This window comes from Pteropus alecto, unplaced genomic scaffold (genome assembly GCF_000325575.1).
Source record: "Pteropus alecto unplaced genomic scaffold, ASM32557v1 scaffold8, whole genome shotgun sequence".
NCBI classification, from domain to species: Eukaryota; Metazoa; Chordata; class Mammalia; order Chiroptera; family Pteropodidae; genus Pteropus; species Pteropus alecto.
Window position 1 is genome coordinate 5,057,954 of NW_006494609.1, and position 12,744 is coordinate 5,070,697.

The following is a 12,744-nucleotide window of genomic DNA, read 5'->3' on the forward strand; positions in this document are numbered from 1 at the left end:
CCTACTGCATACCACACCTACTAGAGAAAATAGTTTGGAGCTTTGTGCCTGTCACACAAGCTCTTCCATGCTCTGAATATATATTTCCAGAAGTGACCTCTTTTTTGAGCAAATTTTGAAAAGGAAGATGTACCACATTTTTTTCTTATAAGCAGGATAAATTCCCTAATTTTTGTCAATAAGTATCTCCAATGGAATGGACTGAAAAGTGTTTCCATAGCTGTAAACAAATTTGTATTTTGACATTACTATTTTCCTATTAAAAACTAAAAAAAGGAGACCTCAAAGGACATGTGCACTGGAACATTTCAGTTCAATGGCATCCTGTGCACTCTGTGCAGTGATGCTCTGCATGGGCGTTAACACTCTCACTTGCCACCCACATCTCCTCTGCAGCACTTTCCAAGCTCTAGATAAGCATCATGGTATAAGAGACGATGCAACAGTCAGGAGATTTGAGTACCAGTGCAGCTCTGTCACAAATTTTGCACTTCATCTGAGCTCTCTTCCACCTCTAACGGGTTCTGGGTCTATAAGACCACGCCTCCACTCGGCCCCTCCATGCACTCCACTCTGGTTTTGTAATGGACTGACCGGAATGGCAACCCCACATCAACTTCACTTCTCCGGGAATACTCCCTGACACACAGGGGTGAGACCCTGGTGGTTACATCTGCGCAATATGACCACATTTCCTGGGTCATAACTGACTGACAAGAATAAGCACCTAAGCCAAAATGAACAACCCCTCTCATCAGAATTTAAAATTTCAGTGGGGAAAGAATTCGAAGGGCACTGGATGAATGTCCTGGAGTAAAGGTTCATAAACTCCTGACACTGAGGTCCCAATCACTGTGCTATTTCTTGCCTTTCTGACTTTCTGAGACTTGGTTGTTCATCAATTCCTCCTCAGTCCCTCCGTTTTTTTCCTTTTTGCATACCTATCATTCTTGCAATTAATCCCCTTTTTGTTTACCTAGACTCCATTTCTGTTATCAACTGAAAGAACTCTAATAGATACAGATTCTACATTAAAAATCTCTTAGAACCTCTTTCCTATACTTACTGGATATTTCTGTTAGCATAGCCTACTAACTTTAGGGCTTCAGTAAATTTTTTAAAAGTGACTCCCAATTTTGTCAATGTTGTGCATTTGGAACACTGTTTATTATCTTATCCAGGATAAGAGATACCTGGCTCAAAATTATACATTTAGGAACATCAGATTCTAATTGCTTTAACTAATGTCTTCTCAAGTACTCATTAACACACATGAAGACAGACCCCTCTCCCCCCCGCAAAAAAAAAAAATCAGAACTAGTATTTTAAAAAAAGGCAATAGAAGACCACAAATCAACATTCAGACAGTATATGTCTGCTAAGTTTGTCTAAGCACAGAGAACATACTCATAGCCATTAACAAGATTAACTCTTTCATAGAAAGAAAAATCACAAACCAAAAGAGAAGTATTAGATTATTTAAGATTTTAGAAAAATTGACTATTTGGAAAAATATCTCTAGTTAAACTTCTGATACCGTATTGTGGCAGAGACCATTAACTGGCCCGTTGTATACAGTCTATCTTCCTTTTAGTAAGAGAATCTCTATTTTAGCTGGGTACATGGCCACCCAGCTACATTTCCCAGCCTCTCTTGCAGCCAGAAGTAGCCGTGATAAGAAATTCTGGCCAATAGGAAGTACAGAAGTGATGGACAGAAGTGATGGGTACCAGGGCTGGATTACACTCTTTGAAAGAGAAATTGCTTTCCCTCCACTTTTCTTTCCCTCTGCCTATGACCTGAAACGTAGATGTGGTCAAAAATTCAAATGCTAATAAAGACAAAATCCTAAAAGCCTGCACAACAACAAAGAAGATACCTATAACCTAGGACTACCTGCCTCCAGACTTTGCAAAGAGAAATAATCTCTATCTTGTTTGAACAACTTAACTTTTTTCCAACAGGATGTTTTTCTTTTCTTTTTAAATTTATTTTCAATTACAGTTGACATACATTATGAGAGTTTCAGGTGTACAACATAGTGATTAGATATTTATATTTACAAAGTGATCACCCTATAAGTCTAGGAACCATCTGATTCCATAGTTATTACAATATTACTGACTATATTTCCTATGCTCTACTTTACATCCCTGTGACTATTTTGTAACGTCAATTTGTACTTTTTAATCCCTTCACTTTTTTCACCCAGCCCTGCAAACCCCCTATTTGGCAACCATCAGTTTGTTCTCTGTATCTAGGAGTACACTGTTTTAACAACTTAATTTTTATGTCACTTCTATAGCAACAAAAACCAAAAACTGAAAAACAATACTGAGAGGTCTGCTTCCAGGTTGGAGTGAAAAGGTAGAGGACAAGCCATCGCTTTCACAGAACAACTAGATAAAACCATATAGCTTGATCGAAACAAGAAACTTTTAATAACATTGAAGAGTTGTCTTCAATGCAAAGCAAAAAGGACAAGATGAATTAAAATTCCAGAGCCTTTCCTTGGTAAGCTGAAATTGCTAGCCATTTTCTTTCCCGGTGGTACTGAAGAAGGGCTGCCATCAGGACCCCCATAGTAGAGGCCCCACAGTGTCCCTGGCTTCACTTTTCCTTGCCCTATAGCCCTATAACAATATAATGTCCCCAGAGACTTGACCCAGAACTTGGAACGTCTCCTGCATAGAAAGTTGCCTTGAAACTTATGATTAATGCCCTTATGCAGACTGATCACAAACCTTCCGGTCTAGCATTCTTTTGAGACTACTCCCACCTTTGTTCCTGGGTTGCTAATGCCACCGGAGGACCACGTTGCCAGAGGAACGGCTCCATAAAGCACAACAGACTCGGGAACAGTCATGCAGTCCCCGAAATACTGCTCTGATTTTCCCTTAAATATCCTAAGCCAGAGTGAGAAGGCAAGGCAGTTTTTGAAGATATTAACCTGCTGCCTTCTCTAAACACCGGTGTCCTGACCACAAACGCTTTTTCTAAACAACCCAACACCTGTTTCGGTTTGTTGACTGAGCGTCACAGGTAACACGAGGCCCAGACTTGGTTGCCCTCTGGTTTCAGTATCTGCAGAGTTTGAGCACGACTGATCATAACTGGGCTTGCCAAAGGCAGAGGAACTCTACCAAGAGAAAGAAAAACCAGCAGAGCTTATGATCGCTGTATAGATTGTTGGTATGACAGACTGAGTTCTAGATGAGCCCCAGATACATGGCCAGTTTTCTGCACAGGACATTTACCAAGTGATGGAGAAGCTAGAGTGCTGGACTAGAAAGGTGAGTTGAAATCAAACACAATCTCACAAGGTTTAGGAGATAAAGTCATACTACAGGGAGAGGCTGCAACGAACACAGGGATCCCATCCTTGAGACACTGTGCTCACTAGAATGGACCGAATCTACCTAAAGCTTCAGCCCAGTCCCACCAGCTCGATCTCTGGTTAGATGGTGGTGCTTAGCTTCTCACCATATCTGCCTAAAAGAGCAAAAGGCAAAAACAACATTGACTTTGGTCTCTTCAGGTCTTTTATACATAATGTCCAGCAATCAGTCAAAAACATCTGCTTTCCCAGAGGGTAGAGAGGCAATATGAATATGACTGAAAGAGAGAGAAGGCACAGTATACAGTAGTCTACACATTCGCTTCTCATTATTTCAGCACTGCTAGCTTTGGGAAATCTCTCAGAACCTGATCTTCCCTCCCTTTAATTTCATGTGTCCAGAACTGGAGATTCCTCCTAGTTAATTTTTTAACATTTCCAAAACTGCGAAAATATTTTTCATTCATCAAAGTCTCCCCTAGGAACCCAAAGTCCCACTCTACCAAGGAGCTCAAAATAATATCATCTCATTCTTTTTACTCATTCGATAAATATTTCATTTCTATCTATGTCAAAAACTACTCTGTATTCGATGATGCAAATAAAAGAATCCTTGTCTTCAAGAATTCTGCAGATTTTTTTGAGAGAGAAAAAGGATGCAAAGCGATATTTTTGCTGTTTTTTAAGTTGAGGTACAACTGACATAACATTAGTTTCAAGTGTACAACACAATGATTTGATATTTGTATATATTGCAAAATGATCACCACAAAAGTCCAGGTAACATCTGTCACTACACATAGTTATAAAATTTTCTGTTGTTGTGATAAGAACTTTCAAGATCTTAGCTACTTTCAAATATGCAAACATGATTTTTGAGATAAAAAAGAACAAGGAGACTACTTTAGAGGATACTATTGAAAGAGATTTGTATTTAAACACGCAGAATAAAAAAATGTAGACAAAGTAAGAGGGCTTTCTCTTACAAGTGATCCTCAGGCTGTCTCACTCTTCCTCTGCACGTGAGTTTTAAGCTGACTGACACTTTTTATTTTGTTACCAATTATAGGATGCCATCAGGAGAATGTCATGATCAAATTTAGGTTTAAGAAGTTCCCAAATCCTTTTAAGAAGTTTGCCTTGGGGAAGTGCTATTTTCCTTTTACCCTAAAGGTATAAAAGCTACCCTCAATTCCACATTTATCATTGCCAAGAATTTTAAAAATACCTTTACTACATAAATACGTAGCCATAAACAATATAGCTTTGTCCTGCATGTTTTTAATCCTTACGTACGTATCATACTGTATGTATCTTTTGTGACTTTTGTTTAATGGCATGTATCTAAGGTTTATCCATGTTCATAATATAGATCGAGTCATCTTTTCACTGTTTTATCCATACCCACTATATGGATATTCCATATTGGGGTGTGTTTTTTTTTGGCCATTCTCCAATTAATGGACAACTAGGTTGTTTTCATTTTTTTGTTATATTTTTACAGTAAACATTTTTTTAAACATGTCTCCTGTGTCCATGAGCAGGACTTTTGGGAAAACAGTGTGTTAAGGGCTGAACTGAACCCCCCAAATTCATATGTTGAAGTCCTGACCCCAAAACCTCTGAACATGACTTTATTTGAAGACAGGGTCTTTAAAGAGATAATTAAGTTAAAATGAGGTTAGTGCGGTAGGCCCTAATCTAAAATGGCTAATGTCTATAAGAAGAAATCTGAACACAGAAGGAATACCATGTGAAGATACAAGATGGTAATCTACAAGTCAAGGAGAGAGGCCTCAGAAGAAACCAACCCCACCGAAGCCTTGATCTCAGACCGTCTCCAAAACTATGAGAAAACATGTTTGTGTTGTTTTTAAGCCATCCAGTCTGTGGTACTTTGTTAAGGCAGCCCTAGAACACTAATAGTGTTCAAACTGTGGGTTACAACCTATCAGTGGGTCATGATGTCAATTTACTGGTTTATGATCAGCATTTTAAAAACTGTCAGTTAAAAATTTTCACTGAGTAGTACAGAATAAAGACTATCAGACTGTGTTGCATGTTTCAAGGATAAGCACTGATCTGTGAAACTTTTGTTTGTATGTATATATAAAATCTGTAAAGTACATAAAATATATACAGATGTATGTACTGAGTTGATACAAAAATGTTATTTCTTAGAGTGGGTTGGAAGAAAAATGTTTGAAAACCTCTGCTATTGTATACACCTAGATATAGATTCAGTAGGGAAATCACTGTGAATAATGCATCTTTCAGTTTTTCTAGAAATTGCCAAATTGTTCTCCAAAGCAGTATCAATTTATACTAAAAGTACCTATATGTGTTTCCATTGCTACATAACACTGTCAACATTTAATACTGTCATATAGTTATAGCTTTCAAACTGGTAAAGATGAAAATAGTATCTCATTGTTTGAACTTACAATAATTCGAGAACTAGTGAGAATGATTATATTCATATATTTATTTTCCAATTATTTATTTTTCTGTGAATTGCCAGTTCCTACATTTTGCCAATTTTTCTACTGGACTGCATGCTTGTTTCTTGTTGATTAGTACGGTTTAGTAGTCTGGATACTAACCCTTTACCTGTGAAGCATTGCAAACATCTCCTCTCAGTCTGTGGCTGCTTCCTTCACTTTTGGTGTTGCTTTGTTTGTGGTGTCACATTGTTGCTTTGTTTGTGGTGTCACATGGTTTGTTTTTTAGGTAACGGCTTTATTCCTTGGCAAACTCCTAAACTACTTTCTCTACCCATGGATTTACCTACCCTGGACTTCACAAAAATGAAATTATACAATAGGGAGCCTTTTATGTCTGCTTTTTACACTAAGCATGTTTCTTTCATCCACGCTGTAGCATGTATCAGTACTTCGTTCCTTTTTACTGCTGAATAATATTCCACTATATGAATATACCATATTTTGCTTATCTACTCATCAGCTGATAAACATTTGGGTGGCCTTTACTTTTTGGCTATTATGAATAACGCTACTTTGAACAGCCATGTATAAGTTTTTATGTCTACAAATTTTTCATTTCTGTAAGGAGAGAATTCCTTACAGAATTCTTTACAATGGGTCATAGAGTAACTGTATATTTAATATTTTAGGAACCGTTTTCCAAGGTGGCTACATCATTTCTTGATCCCAGCAGCAATGTATAAGGGTTCCAATTTCTCTACATCCCCCTCCGACATGTGGTATTATCTGGCTTTTTATTTTAGCTATCCTAGTGGTGTGAGATGGTATCTCATTGTGGGTTTTGATTTGCATTTTCCTAATGACTAATGATGTTGAGCCTCTTTTCATGTGCTTATTGGCCATCTGCATATCTTCTTTGGAGAAACGTCTATTCAAATCCTTTGCCCATTTTAAAAATGAGTTATCTGTTTACCAACTCCTATGGCTTACTAACACCCATCCATTCCTTCAACTTTCCTGAGTTCCTATTACATACCAGGCACAATAAAAACAGTAAATTCTCAAATGTTTGCTGCAGGAGTTTACTAATTAGGCAGCAAAAGGCTGAATCACACCCATGGTCTCAGTATAACTGTATATTTCACTGTAGTTAGAAATTATCAGAAAGCAGCAGACTGATTTACAACAGACCACATTATAAAATGAATCTCCCAACACAGGGGTTATCCCAATCCTTCAGGGCCTTAGAGCATACTTGTACTATTTCTATAGTCAGAAGCAAAAATTATTTTAAAGCAAAAGGAAAAAAAGTCACCTTAACCTTCATAAAGGGTCTTTAAAGTGGTCTTAAGGACAACAAACGTTAAGAGAATTTTTCTTAGATCAAATGGGTCAAGAGAGAGAGCTTACTTGCTTAATTGGTCACAAATTACAAATTATATTATAGAAGCTTTCTTAGAAGCTATTCAGAAGGCAACTGACTTTTGAGGCCACAAACCATGTATTTAAATCAAGGAAGGCACACCCACTCAGAATGCAAACACAGCCTCTACCCATCCTTCTCAATTGCCTATTCTGCCTATAAACACTGCTTCTTTCTTTCAAAATCTGAATCTAATTGAATCTCAACCAATTAACTATCTTGCTCAGAGCACCATGAAGTTTCTAGGGCACCTAGGCTAACCTTTAAAAGTGACAAGTCTGCCTTCCCTGAACATCCAAGTTCTAAAATGCTATCTTAAGAATACAGTGGTTTATATATGAAATACTGGTCTTGTTTCTTGAGAATTTTTATTGAAGTGAATTCCTGAGTACCTCGAATGACTCTGAGATCTTTCATATCCAGCTAGGAAGAATCAAAATGTTCTTCTCTTTGGAACAAAAAACATTTCAAACAAAAATCTAGTCCCACAAGTTGTAATGTAGTTACAACATTATTTTTGCCAAACCTTGAGGTCTTCCGGTGTTTCATCAGGCCCAGCAAAACCTGAACAGGTGTAGTGAACATTCTAGCTCCTCCTCCTGCTCCTGTCTCATAATTACCTTTTCACAGTTACTGTTTCCTCTCAGTGGAAACAAAAGCTAGCAGCTATTTAGTAAACCACCCTTCATTAGTTATTCATTTGCCTTCTAAGTATTGTACAAGCACCAGGACCAGCACTGTGTTCTTTCTACTTCCCCTGTCTTATTATTTAAAAAAGAACAAAACCTGAGCCCCAATTCCTCTTTAAGACAAAACCTTAATTATTTTGGTAGCTAGAGGCTGTCATCCTTCTAATATCTCAGCAAAATTACTCCTAAAGGAAAGAGAGTGAGTTCCAAAACTGTCTCAAAAGCAGATAATTTTCTTTCCATACTTGTTAACTAATTAAGGAAGGTAAAATGTGTGTCCAAATCTCAAACGTTCTAAAAAGAAATGCAAGATCTAAAACTAAAAGTGCTATTAACAAGGAGCTTTAAAAAAAAAACCACAGTATTATATTTCAGGTGTAACCAAAACATAGACTTCAATCAAATGTTAAATCTATAGTAAGAAACTCCTGGAAATTAAGATCACTAAATACTGCAACATGCTGATGAGAAATTTTCCTGTAAATTCTCTGGAGGTCTTTAAAAATAGGATAGAATCATCTATCAAGATTAGTTTTAATAAAGTCTTACAAAGATATAAAGAGACTAAATTACCTAAACCCCCAAAGATTCCTTCCAGCTCTAATTCTACCAAAGCTTCAGATTCTAATTCTTTCAGTTTCCCTAATGCTAACTGCTACTCTTTACCTCAAATACAGGCTGACCCTCTTCTCTCCGAATAGCAGAAAGGAAAATTTACTGCTGTTATTCTTCCTCATGAAACTGAGTCTACTGTCATCATTAAAAAACAGTAATGATACACCCAGGAGGATGTCTACTGGAAAGAAAAACTCCAACAGTCCTGTGATGTTTCTCCTTTATTCTCACACTACTGCCACACTCACAACACTTCTGACACCAGATTTGGGGGAGGGGAAATATTTTCACACTGGCAAGCAATACTGCAAAAACAACTGAGTGTCCTACAACTGACTTAATTCTAAAACTACCCACCTGGAGAGAGCGTAACATCCCACAGGTCAAGGGCTCTGTCCCACAAGACTGTCCCCGAGTCCCCTAACTTCAGATGCCAATTGCAAGTCTAGGTTGTCACCTGTGCTTCTCACCAAGTAGCTATAAATCAGAGGTTCTCACGACCTCCTCCTCCAGGGTGATTAATTTGCTAGAGCAGCTCACAGAACTCAAGAAAACCTTTTATTTACTGTTTACTAATTTATTATAAAACGATATGATAAAGGACAGAGATGAACATCTAGTTTGAAGAGATGCACAGGGCAAGGTGTATGGGAAGGGGTGTGCCACTTTCCCAGCACCTCCGTGTGTTCAGCAACCAGGAAGCTCTTCAAATCCTGTGCTTTTGGGATCTTTATGGAGGCTTCATCATGTAGGCATGATCAACCATTAACTCCATTTCCAGCCCCTGTCCGCTCCCTGGAAAATGGGAGGTAGGACCGAGAATTCCAAGCTTCTAATCATGGCTTGGTCTTTCTGGTGAACACACACACACCCTCTTTTATCTCACATCTACCATAAAAATAATAATAATAATAACAACAAGTATTGGTAAGGATGTAGGAAAACTGGAACCTTGTGCACTGTTGATGGAAATGTAAAATGGTGCAGCCACTGTGGAACGCAGTATGGCATTTCTTCAAAAAATTTTAATTTTAATTTTTCTTCAAAAAATTAAAAGTAGAATTATGATCCAGCAACTCCACTTCTGGGTGTATATCCAAAAGAACTGAAAGCAGGATCTGAAAGGGATATTTGTACACTTGTGTTCATAGCAGCATTAGTCAGAATTGCTAAAACATGACAGCAACCCAAATGTCCACTAAAAGATGAATGGCTAAGCAAAGGGCGGTATTTATGTACATACAACAGAATATTATTCAGCTTTAAAAAGGAAATTCTGATACCTGCTACTACATGGATGAACCATGAGGACATTATATTAAATGAAATAAGCCAGTCAAAAAGAAAATTCTATATGATTCCACTTATGAGGTACTTACAGCAATCAAAATCCCAGAGATACAAAATAGAATGGTGGTTGCCAGGGACTGGGAAAAGGGGGAAATGGGGGGATTACTGTTTTACAGGTATAGTTTGTTTTACAAGATGAAAAGAGTCATGGAAATGGATGGTGGTGATGGCTGCACAATATGAATAAACTTAATATCACTGAACTGTACACTTTAAAATGGTTAAGACAGTAAATTTTATGTTCTGTGTATTTTACCACAATAAAAAATAATGGGGGAAAAACCTGAAAACAAAAACAATAATGTCTGATTGTTTCATACGCCCATTCTACAGGATCTATTCATTGGAACTCTAAACCCAAATCCAACAAAGTGGCCAGCATATACAGTCTTATGATGGTTCTACTTTCAATTTTTCAACTTAATGATGGCACAAAAGTGATATACATTCACTAGAAACCTACTTTGAATTGTGGTCTTTTCCCGGGATAGCAATGTGCAGTATGATACTCTCCCCGATGCTGGGCAGCAGCAGTAAACCGAATCTCCCAGTCAGCCATGTCATCACGAGGGTAAACAAGTGATGTTCTACAGTGTAGTATTAAATGCATTTTCAACTTATGATGGGTTTATCAAGATGTAACCCGAACATAAGTCGAGGAGCATCTGTACATTCATCCCTTCAAATACAGAAGCATAGATTCTGCAGAGTGTAGAGATCTTACAAGTTTTTAACTTCTCTTCTGTTCATTAAAAGACAAATATTGGGATATGTGAGGAAATGAACTTATATCTCAGGGTTAAACACCATGTTATACTCTAAATTTATATTTTAGTGAAAACATGACCCACATCTGTGCACTTAACACCCTAGGTAAACTTTTATGCATATCTGGCAACCTATCTCCCAAAACCTGTGGGAAAACAGGAGTTGGAGCACTAGCACAACACTTTAAGACAAAACAAAAACGTTTTTTCAATATTTTTAAGATACTCTTGTTCTCGTGAAGTTACCAAAAACCCCTCTTTTGCTTAAGAAAAGAAAGGGAAAAAACCTCACAGACAATATTCCTCAAATTAGTGTACAAAGCTGCATACCTAAAGTCTGTTTTAAAAGACTTACAAAAGACTTTCTAGAAGCAGCCCTAAACATTCTTTAGGGCATTTCATTAGACTATTCTTCCAAATGCCACCGTGGTGTCTTGAGTGGAATTTTTCACTAAAATATATTAGAAAATGTTAAGCCAGATGTTTAAGCCATATACATTTTTAAGTTTCATTTTAGCAACTTGAAATTTCTTCACCTTATTAGTCAGCAATCTCTGAAGAAATATCATACTTACAAAGACTAAATTGTTAGGAATTACGGAAGGGAGGAATTTAATTTACTACTAAACCAGAACATAACTTTTGTTAAGTGAAGAGATCACTTAAACACAGAGCACCTGTGTGAATATCTTTCTCTTGATTTCCTTTTCCTCCTTAAAAATCATAATCCACTCATTCACCTGCAGTGTATTCTCTGACTCCTCCCCGTTAAGTTTCCCTGTTACATTCTATACCACAATATTGTCTTATTAGCCATTTATATTGCTAGGAAAACAACTCTTCCCACTGCTTATAATAAGCCGACTCTCATCACTTCCTCTCTCACACATTATTTCTTTAAAAATGAAAGTAAATCTTTTGAATTTGTGTATTATGCTGCTTACACCTCACAACTTCAGTGGGGGTCAAGTCTCTTGTATGTATTCCCCCTCCCCCCAACATTTATAGTCTTAGAGATATGCTTTATTTTTTGTTTCATACAAATGGCAACAGGCCTATCTATCATTATCTACTAATTGGGAGGGAGCCTGCCATATATTTATGTTAAAGCCAAATTAAATCACAACAGTCACACAGCTGCTACAAGGGGGAAAAAAGTGTCCTTTAATATATGAATAAGATTTATAAGTATTAAAGTCAATTGCAAATACAACGCTCTCTTCCAGCAACACTGATCTTGCATCTTTTTAACGAACTCATCTTCTAAAACCACATTTCAACAGAATATCAGTCAGTCCAGAGAACTGGAAGGTTGATAATAATTACTATCTTGAACTGAGAACTTTTCAAAATATTTCAGAACTGCCTGGACTTGGGTGGTGATTCATTCGGCCTTGGTTAATTAGAATAGAGTCATCACAAGTCACCACCAGATTAAACAATCCCCTTGTCTGATAGAAATATTGCTCAAAGGGACCACCCCAAGTTGGGGTCTCTTAAGAGCAAGATGCTTTTGAGGCACCGGCCCGGGTTCACTTCCAGATCTGTGATCCAAAGTCTTGCTTGTAGAAGGGGTAGGTATGTGGGAGAAAAAGGCTGAGTGGGTTTCCGCCTGGTACCATCTCCTAACTTTCTTTGCCTCCTGAGGACCCCAAGATGGTATTCCTTGGAGAGCCTCAGGACTCTAAGAGGAAGCAACCATTTCGAGGGCATGTGGCGGGAGCCTTCAGAGAAAGAATCAAGAGCCCCTGAGTGGTTCCTCCTTGTCCTGAGGGGTCACTCCGTGCCTCCCCTGGAGGGGCCACCCGCACTTCTGGCTGGATCGGGTAGAGGAAGGTACCCGGGCTTTGAGCAGAGCCCAAACCTGCGGGGACAGGGGAGGAAGACCTCAGGCGAGGAGAGACTGGGGAGCCCCTGAGCCGCCTTTGAGGCTCCAGGCTCGGGGCAGGCCCCGTCAGCGCCCGGACACCTGAGCCGCGCCCGACGTCCGCTCCGCGGATGGTCACCGCGAGCCGGGCGTTGAGCCCAAACCTGCGGGGACAGGGGAGGAAGACCTCAGGCGAGGAGAGACTGGGGAGCCCCTGAGCCGCCTTTTAGGCTCCAGGCTCGGGGCGGGGCA

At 38.6% G+C, this 12,744-nt stretch overlaps 1 protein-coding gene across 1 annotated transcript in view; it reads right to left on the bottom strand.

Moving 5' to 3' along the window:
* SPTLC2 (serine palmitoyltransferase long chain base subunit 2) overlaps nt 1-10,530 on the bottom strand; it is an 80,777-nt gene extending 70,247 nt beyond the window's left edge. The window contains exon 1 of the mRNA XM_006925486.3: nt 10,322-10,530. Within this exon, the coding sequence (XP_006925548.3) occupies nt 10,322-10,468 (147 nt within the window). The 5' untranslated portion in view covers nt 10,469-10,530. The remainder of the gene's footprint in view (nt 1-10,321) is intronic.
* Between the last annotated feature and the right edge of the window lie 2,214 nt (nt 10,531-12,744).